This window comes from Condylura cristata, unplaced genomic scaffold (genome assembly GCF_000260355.1).
Source record: "Condylura cristata isolate star-nosed mole 26May11 unplaced genomic scaffold, ConCri1.0 scaffold00025, whole genome shotgun sequence".
Taxonomy (NCBI): domain Eukaryota; kingdom Metazoa; phylum Chordata; class Mammalia; order Eulipotyphla; family Talpidae; genus Condylura; species Condylura cristata.
Window position 1 is genome coordinate 19,644,746 of NW_004567126.1, and position 13,893 is coordinate 19,658,638.

Genomic DNA, 13,893 nt, shown 5'->3' on the forward strand with positions numbered 1-13,893 from the left:
AAGGTAAATAATTTATTTATTCATACAGAGACAGAGTGGGCAGCAGAACAAGCAGGTAGACTGAAATATACCGCTGAGGGGAGCAGCATACAGGAGAGGTCTGCTGTGCCACGTGGGTCACCTCTGCGGCTGGGGATTGAACTCACACTGAAGTGGATATGGCCAGCTTGTAACGATGTGCCCTAACCTAATGTGCCACCAGGGAGGGCCTAATTTACAATTTTGTTAATGCATAATTTAAACAGCAGCTGAGCATAACTTAGGGAGTCTCAGTAATTGCTCTAAATCCAGATTGCAAATTGGTTTTGGATTCTCTTTAGTATCTCAGAATATATATATGATTAATAATAAGCCAAGGAAATATTAAGGAATTGAGAATTCTATCAATGAGAAACTGCTTATTATTTAGAATTGTGCTACTTTCTCCCATTTCTTATTGTAAAGGTGGCGCATATTGCAAAAACTCCGACAGAGAAAAATAAAGAGAAAGCAAGTCACCAACAATTCAGCAACTGTTACGATTCTGATGTGAATCCTTCCAGAATTTTTCTTACACACACACATATATATTTTAGAACACGTTTACAAACCAAAATGAGCTAATACTTGCTGTACTACTTTGTAAACTTCTATTTAACACAGCAATATACCTACTACATCTCTTCATAATCTGTCTATACTATCATCTCTAGAAATCCATATCTGCCATTATATGCATGACCTATAATTATTTTAACTGAAGTTCCCACCATTTAGGAACACTTCTGGATTGTTTCCAATTTTTTAATTGTTGTAAATACTGAAAAAGATATAAAGAAGGGTTTATTCTATAAGATATATATTAAACATGCAATTGCTAATTTATATAATTATATCTTTAAGATAAATGCCTGGAGTGCAACTACTTTGTTAGAGGATACACCCACTTTAAATAAAGGTTAATACATATTTTCAAATAATTCCCTCAGAAAGAAAGGCTGTAACATTCATATTTCCATCAACACAAAGTTGTCATTGCTACATGATCCTTTTCATCATGCTTTAATTTCCAGTTTTCTGTCACTGGAAGACTAAATATCCCCTTCTGACCACATTTTATTTCTCATCTTGTGATTTATATACTCCTATCTTTTACTAATTTTTTATTTTTTAAAAAAGATTTATTTATTCAGATAAAAGATGGGATGCAGACCAGAGGTACGGGCTTGGGGGAGGTGAGAAGATTCACCAGAGACAGAGTGGGGAGCAGAACAGACCTTTCTACTGAAATACGCTATAGAGAGGAGCAGCAGGCCAGACAGGAGAGGTCTGCTGCATCATGTGGGGATCGAACTCATGCTGCAGTGGCTGTGGATTGCTTTATAGTGCTGAGACTTAACCTCTTGGGCCACCAGGGAGGCCCTTTGCTAAGTTTTTAAATGGGTGTTACTCCTTTTACTAATTGCTAAGATATCAGCTCTCAACAGCACTTTTTCTTATAACACGGTATCGTTTTTTCCATCTCTGCACATATAGAAGTAAAATCAAGGATATAATAAAGAATGAAAAGTAAAAAGATGAGACTAGTAAACTTTCATACCCAGGTAACTTTGGTACTCTAGTAAGAACCAAATTCCTACTTGAAATCTAAAACACTTGGAAAGCAAAGCATTAGCTGGTTTAATGTACTCACTACACACCAACAAAACAGAAAATAAGGATCTGTTTTATCACAGCAAAATCATCTACCATTATACTTTCTGGGCTACCAAGAAGGATGCCTTACCTCTACATGCCCACTACTGGCACAGAGAAAGCAAACCACCCTGGGTGTTATAGGAACAGAGGTCAAGATTCCTAAGCCTCCCATTTCCCACACATTTTCTGCTTCACAGTCCTCCTGGAGAGAGAGAAAGATCATTTGTGAAAGTTTTACAATGATACAACTTTGGATTGAAAATAGGATGAAAGGCATAAAATTAAAATGACACCTGAATAACAAGAGTATTTCATTTGTTTTAAAAATCTGCTATTTTAAAATGTTATACTCTCAGACATGAACTGTTAAAAATCTCACCTACTGGTGTAATTCATATTAACTATATTACAAAAATATAACAGAACTGAATTTCCCTTGGTATCTGGCTGGTTCTAACATACACCAAGGTTTGAGAATTCCCATTTGAAAGAAGTGCTTTCTGATACCGGCCTCATCTAAATATGCTTTATTGCTCAGGATGAATGCAGAGAATTTCAAGCCTATGCTATTCAGTCAGTTCATCATCAAACAGTGACATCGCAACACTGAACAAAGCTCTCACACACACCTGAACCCATCTGCTCAAAAATATTCTTCCCCCAATGTGGTGCTAAATCTCCCTTTTTAACACATTTGGTAACATTATTTTCTTGCTTCCAAGTTCATGACACTCCATACATTATATAGTCACCACACACTTTTACCTTAAAGTCCACTCTGATCCTATGGACCCCATCTGCTGGGATCTTTTGCTTAGAGCTAGTGCCACTGGACAGAGTGCTGAGGATGTTCAAAGTGCCTGCATTCTCCTGCTTACTGACTGGAGATGGCTTTTCCTATGAAGAGAGAGGAGAGTTAAAGAACAAAACCATACTCTACTTGTCTTCACTTTTGCAACTGATTATAATGCAAATGGTAAGTCATATTAATAGGTTTGGGAAATGTTTAAGTACTCAACAGATTGGATAACAGACATGAGAGACAGAACTTTCCAACATACATGTCCTAACAGAAATAGGAAAGTAATCTTCAGATGTTTTCCATTGAGGTATTTTTTTAAAAGATTTATTATTTATTTATGTATAAAAGAACTGGGGTGTGTGTGTGAGAGAGAGAGAAAGAATACATAGATGCACTGAAATAGACAGGAGAGGGAGGTCTGCTGCACCATGTGGGTGTTGTCACCTTCCTGGTCAGGACTGAATTTACGCTGCAGTGGCTGAAGACAGCTTAATAGCGCTGTGTCTTGAACTCCTGCACCACCAGGGAGGCTACTTTCTTTTCAGTGAGGCATTTTATTTGCATGTGTAGATTACTTCTGAGAAAAAGAACTGCAGGGTTTCCCCCTCATTACATTTCTGTCTTGCTTCTTTTTGGTCCATGATGGCAACTCAGTTTTATCAGCACAATGAAACCAAACTGATGGGATATGGTGGGAGCAGATTATTCTGCCATTTTTCTCGACGTTTGAGTTATACATCAAATCTGAGGCTGATCAAGCCACATCTGTTTAACATGCCTGTGAGGTTCACAACAAATTTTCCAGTTCTGTAATCATCATCAAGTTAAAATTCTCCAATATAACTATGTTTCTTCGTAAGTCAGAGACTGGATGAGCTGGAGCACAGTCCAACAAGAACCTGGTATTTACCCCTCTGCAGAGTATCAGCTGGTCATTCATGTGCATCCTAAAGTGGTACAGAATTATGGTAGAAAAGAACCAAAAGATGCTTAAAGAACCCCCCCCTCTCTTTCCCCATAATAAACAAAAGCCGCGGCCACAGGGAAGGGGGATTATTAAAGACAATGCTGAAAGACGGAGGTAAAACACGAGACCTATAGCATGTCTATGGGGACACAAAGGAGGAGGAAGAAAGAAGAAAACTGGAAATGAGTTAAAACTTAGACCTGAAGTTGTTAATTTTGCAAAATTCCACACCATCTACATAGGACAAAAAAATGAGTTTCATTCACCCAATCACAAAGTCAAGAGTAAGATTATTTTCCTAAAAACAGAACACATCCTGAGAAATGGCAGAAGAACAAATGTCTCCTCACCTTTTCTTTTGGTTTTTGTTTTACAGGGATACTTGGCCGTGGAGCCACTTTTTTCTGCTTGCTTTGCTCTGGACCTAAAGAATTCAAAATAAATGGCAATGAGATGCTACTAAACTTACAGTTAATGCTCCATAGCACTGACTACTTTAGGACTGACTGCCTGTGAAGAAAGAGGGAATTAGGAAAAAACATTAACCCTAGGCTCTAAAAAGGAAGTTAAGACTGTATCTTCAAGTTAACTGCCATTGCTGTTTTCTTCCATTTCTTTATTATCACATAATGGTTGAAAGAGAACTCATTTTCTTGAACCAACCACTTAAAATTATACATTTTGGGTGGTTAAACACTGTTTAGCTAATCCACGTTCTTTGCCAGTATTTCTGGCTCAGCAATTCTTTCTTCTCTCTTCACTCACCTGATTCTGGTGGTGGAGGCTGCTTTTTCTTGGGCTCACTAGGAGTGGTCTTAGGAACTTCTTTTCTTGGAGGTGCTGTGCTAGGTGGCTGTGGGGGACTGACAGGTGTTGGCTGGGAGACCTGCTTGCTGGACTTTCTGGAAGCTGGAGTGGTTGCCTGTTTGGGCTCAGGTCCTGGGGTCGAGGTGTTCCCTTCTTCACTCTTTTCCTCAACAGGTTTTCGTGGAAGCTCACTATTGCTTTTCTTTGGGGCAGGGTCTTCTCTTGTTGTTGGAGTAGATTTCTGACTAGAGTCCACCAAGTTCTTTACAACATTGCTCTCTTTCTTTTCACTGGTTTTTGATTTTTTCTCTTTCTTTTTCACAGCTAGGGAAAAAGACAAGTTTATCTTTAAGTGGGAAAATTTTGTTTGAAATAGAAGTATAGCAATGTAACAATCTTATTCTCAGTGTCCTGTGGCTAATTTAACCCTGAAAGGCTCAAGGAAATGTGCAGTCAGTGGGGGAAATAGGCAGTTTTATTGCTCTAGGAAATGAAATGAATGCTAGATTTTATATGAATTTGAAACTTTAATATGGAAAATTTTAAACATGCCCTAAAGTAGAGTAAAATGAACTCCCAGGTACCTATTGTCCAGTTTCAACAGCCACCAACTCCTTGGGAAAGAGCAGTGCTTAAAAAAAAAAAAAACAGCTAGTATTCTCTACACCAGATGTATCTAACTATATGGCATTGTAGCAGGAAGCATGTTGGGGGAGCCCTTTTCACAACACTACCTTTTGCTTGCTTCTGTAGATAGGCTTTAGAAGGCATCCACTGTAGATTCTGACATTTCCTCATCCTAGGATAACAAGGGACACAGTAAAGTAAACCACTTTTATAAACAAAGCAATGAAAAACACGTTAATTTGTCTTCAAGAATCAGTGAACCCTTATTCAGGTTCTATTTTGCAGCTGAAAAAAGTACTACCTATTACTCAGATTGAATCTGAGCCCCTGATTCTTTTGATGAGCAATTAACTACTTCTAGGAAAAAATATCAAATCATTTTCTAAACAGTACTTGATTTTCTTATAAACCAGTACTGATAAGCACAACATAAAAAATGACCAGTTGTTGATATTTCTTTTAATTAAATCAGTTTTTCTCCTCTGGAGATTAATATGCAATAGCAACCTGAATATAAAACAGGAGTGAAATTATCCAAGAAAGTTTAAAGTTCTCTGCCTGCCACTACAATACTGTAAGTGAATCTCAGGGTGTTGATACATATCCCACCCCTCAGCTTAATGAAATCCAAACTTCAATTCCAAAATCAAACTGAGTCCATCTCAAAGCATAAATTTAATGCAATTCTATCTTGCTATTGTGTACTTTTCTGCTGACTTGTGATTTTTCTTATTTCTTTCCATGAATGGGACTGTCACAAGAATCTTGGCAAAGCCAGACTAAACCAAAGCACAGAACTGTGGGTCCTAGAAATGATCCCCTCTAATGTAAATAATGCAGTATTTCTCCCACTGTGTTTTATGTAAGTCACTTTTACTCATTTATTCAACAAGTATCTACTGACAATACCTATTTCTTCTGTTAGGTAGTTTTGTTATGTTCTATCACCAAAATTATTGTTTGTAGAACTCTTTTGAGCCATTTTAAAAAATTACCACTCCAAGGTAAGTCAGAAGGAGAAAAGACAAACACTGGACTGTGCCCCTTATATACAGAATGTATAGAAACAAAACAAAGGGTCAGATAAAACTAATCAATAACACACATTAAAAACTGGACTATGAGGCCCTCCCTGGTGGCGCAGCGGGTTAAAGCACTGCACTAAGAAGTTTAAGCCACTTCCGCATGAGTTCGATTCCAGCCTGCCCCGGAGGTGACCACATGGCGCAGCAGACCTCTCCTGATCCACCCGCTGCTCCCCTCACAGTGTACTTTGTTGATCTGCCTGTTCTGCTCCTCACTCTGTCTCTGGTAAACCCTCTCACCCTCCACATCTCTGGACTGTACCCCAATTCTGTATGAATAAATAAATAAATCTTAAAAAAAAAATTGGACTATGAAGTTGAGGTCACCAAAGAAGGGGAAGGAGGGAAAGAGTTATGTGGGGAAGGGGTAAAATGGACTGTGGTAGAGGACTGTAAGTACCTTGGAGACAGGGGTGGTGTGTTAATATGTACATGAAGAAGGCCCTCCCTGGTGGCACAACAGGTTAAAGCGCAGCACCATGAAGTTCATGGAGCTGCTTCAGCACAAGTTCCATCCCCCACTGGGGAGGTGACCCACATGGCGCGGCAGACCTCTCCTGACATGCCCACTGCTCCCCTCAGCAGTGTGCTTCATTAATCTGTCTACTCTGCTCCCCACCTTTGCCTCTGGTGAACCTCCTCACTGTTTCTGCACCTTTGGCCTGTATCCCAGTTCTGTATACATAAATCTTTTTAAAAAATGTACCTGAAGAGTGTCATCCTACACCTGCAATCATGTATGTCACCTCAGTTTAAAAGCTACCCCAGAATGTAAGTGACTTTAAAAGGGGGGGAAAAAGTAATCAAAACTTCATATCAAAGATTCCAGATGCATGAAAATGTTCTGAGAACCAGAGCAAAAAGACAAGATACCACTCATGTTGCCTAAGTGTCCTAAAGACAAGTGTCTGTTGACCTAATAAATACTGATGCCTAAATTTGTCAGCCTGTAGCCAAAATCCTTCTAGAGCTACACTGATATGGTAGCCACTAGACATATGTAGCTATTTAAATTTAAGTTAATCAAAATGTAGCTCCTCACTAAATAGTTACATTTGGCTAATGACTACCACAATGAATAGGCAGATACAGAACATCACCATTTCCACCACTGCAGGATGACAGCACAGTGCCAGAAGATTTCTTGTTTAAGCACAGTCCAATCCATCCATACAACAAAATCCAACACTGCCTCTAGTCCTGCAATTTGAGGAGATTCACTACAACTCTGGTTTCTCTGATGTATCTCTCCAACAAACTAGGCACATACAACCCACTGGCTAAGAGAGCCACACCTGAGAGTGAGACTCACTTGCAGCACTGCTTCTTTATATTGCGGCCACCAAATTTGGGCTTGTCTAAGCAGTTAGTACAAACACCACAGTCCTCAGGCACTTGGCAGCCAGGGCACTGCCCACACCGCCTGGATCGCCGTCCTTTCTTTACTGGAGGTTCCTGAGGTGCCTTGTTTCTTGTGACAGGTTTAATTGGTTTGATTGGGGGAGCAAGAGGTTCAGCATCTTCTGAGCCAGCAATTGATGACTTGTCTGTTAAAGAAATGTGTCATTAGTTCTGAGGGAATATCTAATTCCTCCTTGAGAGTGGAGGTCTTCAAATTTCATTTATATTATTACATATATTAAAACTTTGCTTTAATTGGGACTTTAATAAAAATATTCAAATGCAGATTTCAGAACCTTTTTAAAATAAATATTTAAATAATTTTAAAAGCCTATAATGTGCAACTTGATAAAAGCAAAAGCTCACACTGACAACAGCACACAATTTAACCTAAGGTCAAGAATACAAATTGAATGCTTCTAAAGATATTCTACACTTCCCTAAATTTCCTGTGAGCAGCCACCCAGCATTTAGGATCTCTACGGCAAACATGAGAATGTGCCTCATGGCTCTTCCACCAAGGGAATGTCACCGATCAAGGGGATAGCTGCTGTACTCTGGGACCCAGGCACACAGAGGCCACACTCCCATGGAGCTGATCCTGGCAGTGATTGAGTGTGGCAGGGAAACTGTGACTGTGCCTGGGAGACAGGACTTCTCTGTCAATCAACTTTTCTGAAGGACTCCTCAAGAGTCTCACCAAATCTATCAAGCAACGCATGGCTGTCTAGAAGATTCTGCCCAACCTTCCTTCCCTCATCTTTTACTGATGTCCAACTTGCAGAGCAGTCTGACTGCCCTCCCCAACTCCATTCCCATTTTCTCAGGCATTTCCTCTAATAAAATCCTCATGCATCTAACACCACTCCCACCCCATCATCAATTTTTTTGAAGACCCAGACTAATATAAAATGCTATGAAGAGCCTACTAGGTAGCTCCAGAGTGGTCAGCAAATAAATCCCATGATTGCTAGACTTCAAGGGGAAAGTTCCTAACCTACCATCATTCCCCATGGAAGACAAAATTTTTTCTCGTTCTTCCCATGGTAAGGCACTCAGGGTGGGCATGTCATCAGGAAACACAGCTCGTTTTCGGCCAAGGGCAACAGCAGCTCTTCTGCAGACATGTTTAATCCGGGGTCCTCGCACAGAGGTCTCTGATGAATCACTTTCTTGACCCTAAATATGAAGCAAACCAAAAATAAAAACCTACATATTGAAAAGATAATTAAATGAAGCCAAGGTACAGTTGATTATTATATAATATAGTTGACTATTAAATAACTCTAGAATCAACACATACAGCTTAGTTATTCCCAGCTTTCTTAGCAATAAACAGGAATCAACTACTTCTGTACTGAAACTGGCAGCAAAGAAAAAAACCAGCTTCTATTCAAAAACATCAATCAACTGAGCTCTATCCCTAATGATACTATTTTAAAATTCTCCTGAAAATTCAATATCTGTATCTGTATACACAGAACTTGAATTCTGAGAATTATATATCAATATATATCTGGGATATTTAGGGATTAGCTAACTACTGGGATAAGTAGGAATTATCTAACTATTGACTATATCTTATATTTCCCTAATCCAATATTTCCCTAATCCAGAGAAGTAGAGGGAAATAGTTGATAAATGGAAGTATAAAAATCCATGGTTCCCTATGGTGATGGCACCGAGGGGATTTGGTGATGGGAAGCCCACAGGACTACAACTGAAATGAAAAAAGGCACAAAATGATATAAAAATAAATTATTTTTAAAAAAATCCATGGTTCCAGGGCCCTCCCTGGTAGCACATCGGGTTAAAGCACAGCACTATGAAGCTAGCCACAGCCACTTCAGCATGAGTTTGATCCCCAGCCAGGAAGGTGATCCACATGATGTGGCAGCCCTCTCCTGACCACCTGCTGCTTCCCTCAGCAGTGTATTTCACTGATCTGCCTGTTCTGCTCCCCATTCTGTCTCTGGTGACTACTCTTACCGCCCCTGCACCTCTGGTCATACCCCAGTACTGTATGCAAAAATCTTAAATAAAAAAAATCTCTAAAAAACAAAAAATCCATGGTTCCAAACAGAAATGTCTCACATTTTAAATGGCCACTATTCCCACAAGTACAGGGTTAGCCAAAAAACATCCAACGTGTTATCAGAAAGAGCTCCCATCCTATTCCCTGTAAAATTCTTACCTAGGAGCACTTTTTAGTGGCCCTAGGCTGAATGTTAGCATTAAAAATCCAAGTTTGGGCCCTCCCTGGTGGCGCAGCGGGTTAAAGCACAGCACTGAGAATCTGAAGCCACTTCTGCATGAGTTCGATTCCCGCCTGCCGCCTGCCCCGGAGGAGACCACATGGCGAGCCAGACCTCTCCTGACCCGCCCGCTGCTCCCCTCAGCAGTGTACTTCGTCGATCTGCCTGTTCTGCTCCCCACTCTGTCTCTGGTGAAGCCTCTCGCCGTCCCTGAGCCTCTGGCCTGTACCCCAGTTCTGTATGAATAAATAAATAAATCTTTAAAAAAAAAAAAAAAATCCAAGTTTGTAGTTAACGGAACTGACTGGTAAGTTGTCATATATAAGGATCTACTACAAGGCAATTTTTATTTATTTTTCAGCATGACAATTTTTAAAGAAAAACCTAAATATTAGCAAGTTTTCTCAGAAAAAGCCAGTACTTAGTTCACTTCATTAAAAAATGCTTGTTTGCACGGGACTATGGTGGTGGCACAGGAGTGATTTGGTGATGGGAAACCCGTGGGGATTACAATTGAGATGAAAAAAAAAAATGTGAAAAATGATGTAAAAATAAACTTTTTAATAAAAAAAAAAAATGCTTGTTTGTTTAGTGTTGGCAGACCTCTCCTGTCCCGCCCACTGCTCCTCTTAGTGGTGTATTTCAATCTGCCTTTTCCATTCCCCATTCAGTTTCTGCTGAATCCTCTGACTCCCTGTACCTCAGGGGGGTGTTCCCCAGTTCTTGCATGTTTAAATAAACCAATCTTTAAAAATAAATAAATAAATAAATAAATAATGCTGTTTGTAAAAATTGGTTTGGCATCATCTTAACAGAATCCTAAGTTTATCTGCCCCAAAATTAAAGGCTAAGTGCTTTTCATTTGTATTCTCAAACACCTGTTATCTACCACTCTAATCACTCACTATTCAAAGGAAGTGAGTACAATATATCACCCCCTTTCATTTCCTAAAACAATCTGCCCACAAAAATGCACATTCAAAATTAAGTCAGGTCCCATTACATCAAACCTAGTAAGTACAGGCAACTCAGCATTCTCTGTGATATGGCTCTAACCTACCTTTCAGGCATAGTTCACCACCTTCCTACATCTATGCAGCATTCATTCCTTAAGTATGTTTCATACTTTCCCATCTTTACCCCACTGTTCCTTCTACATAGTATTTTCTCTCACATTCCATTAGCTCTACTACACTCTTCCTGATGTTCATAACTAGATGTAATTGAAACAGTTAGCCTAAAACTTACTCAGAGATAAGACTATTAATAATAAGATGCTGATTTTAATAGGTAAAATGGAAAAGAGTACCTGTGCTTTGGGCTGGTCAGTTTGTTTAAGACTCTTACTCTTCTCAATCTTGCAAAGCTGGGCTTTGGCCTTTTTTAGGAGGCTGGCAACCCTCTTGTCAGTCATTGGAAGCTTGTCTGCCTGAGCCAACATGGAGCCTATGGAGGAAGTGGAATGTTTAACAGTGCTAGATGAAGGAGTGGAAAGGCAGAGGGTTTTCTCCTTCTCCAGGGATGGGGCAGTTGGGCCGAGGTCCAGGTTGGTTTTGTCCAAATTTCCTCTCCCTTTCTTTATAAGTATTTTGGTTTTGACAGCTGTTGCTTCCCCAAGAGTCACAGAAGCAGTATCAGTTCCAGAATCCAGTGATGAAGACTTCTTCCGCCCTGTGGCTTTTTTGGCAGAAGATGAAGTGGCGACATCTTCACCAACAGCCTTCTCTTTGGAAACCCTACCCACAGAATACAAAGCAGAACTACTCTGAATTTCTGATCCCTTTTTCCTCTTCTCTTTCCTTGACTCCCGCTTATTCTCTTTCTCTCTCTCCCGGTCTCTCTCTCTACTCTTGTCCTTCTCCACACTCTTGTCAGCATCTCGATCTTTGGACAGCTCCTCAGGGGCCTTGTCTTTATTTCTTCCTCTTTCAGTCTGAGAGCCTGGGGTAAACCAAGGGAAGAGAGGAGTAGGAGTAGGGCTACTGGATGAAAATGGTTCCGCCGGAGCACTAGTCTGCTTCCTTGGTCTCTGGTTTTTCTCTGCTGATTCCCCAGACTGAGTCAGGGAATGAGAAGGAAATGTAAAAGTTGGATTTAAGGCACTAGTGGCAAGAGGACTAACAGAAATGCTTAATGAAGAAGAGACAGAAGATGGTGGGGTGAGAGGTGATAGCTCAGAAGTACTAAGTCTTCCACTTCTTGTTCTCATGGAGTGAGAAGGCGATCTTGGTTCAGATCGAATAGGACTAAACACTTTTCTTTTCCTTTTTCTGTTAGATACTCCTGAAGATGATGTGCCAGCAGAAGCTCGATTACTAGGCAAGGTTACAGACTCAAATATTCGAGAGTGAGCCTCACTTGGAGTAAATCTTGGAGCTCTCAGTAGAGGGCTCCTTTTGTGCATATCAAACCTTGTTCCAGAATGGAGTGGTGAAAACAACCGGGCTGAAGCAGCAGTACCAGATGTAGAAAAACCGGATGCAAAGCCAACATCCTCAGGAGTCAGTGGAGGGGGGCGAAAATTATCAAATATTGGTTTGCGAATAAGACCTTCTTTGGCATACTTTGCTGAGGAAAAGTATTGTGGTTCTGACCTAGAATGCTTTAAAGAAGTCCACCTAAATGTTGGTTCTCGCAAAATAGATTTTCGCTTCCCTTGCATGGGAGCAGTAGAAGCAGGCAAAAATGGTGATGCTAAAGGGATTGTTGGAGGCATGAGCCACGGTGTGTGGTCAGAGATACTGGAAGCTGGCTGCAATGGCGGGGGTGGTGTAAGCAGAGGTGGCGGTGGAGAGGAAGAGGTCTGCTGCTGAGGGGCACTTTGTAGAGCTGTTATTTTTTTTGTTGTTCTAGATCCAAAACTTCTTTCTGACACTGAATACCTTCTGCTTCTCCTATCATTACTATCATTTTCTGGGGACTGGGAAACAGGCAGTGGTGTATGAACTTCAGGGGTATCACTTCGCTCTTCAGGGAGTACCTGAATCTCCTCAGAGGCCTGAGAATCTGTGGAGGTATCAACACTGGGACTACTAGATCGGGAGGAATCTGAAGACATTTGAGAGGAGTGCTGAGAAGCTGCACTTGATTTTTCAGAAGATCCACAGGATGTGGCACTAAATCTACTATTCGGTGTAGATTCTAGTCGGGCAATTTTAATTGGAGGGTCATAATCCTCATCCTCTATAAACCGCCGAGGAGTCTTAATGATCCGTGAGGAGATGGCACTGACAACAGGCATAATGAACTGTCGAATATTTTTGACCTGTGTCTTCACCTTTCTTCCTTGCAGCTGAGCTGCTTCTTTTTCAATTTTCTTCTGAGCCCCCTTTTTTGCCCTCTGCAAGAGCTGCTTAGCAATTGTTGCATCTGTCCTTTTAGAAGAAGGAATAATCCTAACTGGCTTAATCCTTCGAGGGCTTTGTCTGATTATTGTCTTGTCTTCTTTTGTAAGTGGAGGTGTTCCTTCCTTGTCTTTCCGGACCTTCTGGGGCTTTTCAAGTTCAGAGTTAATGAGGAGACCTGAAGGGGTCTTTATCCTTTCTGCTGAAGGAGGCCTTCCTCGCCGTCGCACAATCTGTACCCCCTTCCTTCCTATTTGAAGTTTCCCTGTCTTAAACTTAGACTTGAGAGGAGACAGTTTACCTGCTCTTAGTTTTTTAATCTTTGTGGCTTGCTGAAAGGTGGCAGAAGGTGTCCGTTTAATTTTTTTCAGGCTGTCTTCTTTGTTTCCCTTTGGTAACTCTGAAATGTCCTTTCCATGTGTTATTTTGATTTTTACTCCAGTAAAGGTGGGAGGTCTTCCTCTCTTCTTTTCTATGCTTTTAGAATCTTTTTTCTTGATTTTATCTCCAGATTTGGTCTCTGATTTACTTAGAGGGGAAAACACAGATGGATCTGAGAGGATAGCTGAATTTCTGTCAGAGCCACTTCTAGGTCTCCCGCGAGGCTTTCGAGGACTAGTTTTAACTGTGTGTAGAAATTAAACAATGAAGAGCATATATTTAGCTTTATAGTTCAGGTCTTAACTAAGCTGAATATATCAGCACAAGCCATATTTTGTACTGAACTTTACATGGGTCTAATGAGACAATAGAACTAATTTTGCTTATTTTTCACCAAAATCTTTCCTTAAAGAAATCACACAAATCACATTCCACCTAAAAGAACATTTACTTTTTTGACAGAAAAATAAATAAGAGATCTTCACCAGGGCAAGCAATATACAAAACTGATCTTCCCACAACTTTAGGAAAACAAGTTTCTCTGAAT

General features: G+C 40.3%; 1 protein-coding gene across 1 annotated transcript in view; it reads right to left on the reverse strand.

Annotated features, from left to right (window-relative positions):
- Positions 1-13,893, reverse strand: part of KMT2A (lysine (K)-specific methyltransferase 2A) — a 75,338-nt gene that overhangs the window by 33,095 nt on the left and 28,350 nt on the right. Inside the window, exons 5-12 of the mRNA XM_012729402.1 lie at positions 10,931-13,590; positions 8,368-8,545; positions 7,278-7,512; positions 4,988-5,052; positions 4,212-4,577; positions 3,797-3,870; positions 2,443-2,574; positions 1,766-1,879 (exon numbers count right to left, since the gene is read on the reverse strand). Of these exons, the coding sequence (XP_012584856.1) occupies positions 1,766-1,879; positions 2,443-2,574; positions 3,797-3,870; positions 4,212-4,577; positions 4,988-5,052; positions 7,278-7,512; positions 8,368-8,545; positions 10,931-13,590 (3,824 nt within the window). The remainder of the gene's footprint in view (positions 1-1,765; positions 1,880-2,442; positions 2,575-3,796; positions 3,871-4,211; positions 4,578-4,987; positions 5,053-7,277; positions 7,513-8,367; positions 8,546-10,930; positions 13,591-13,893) is intronic.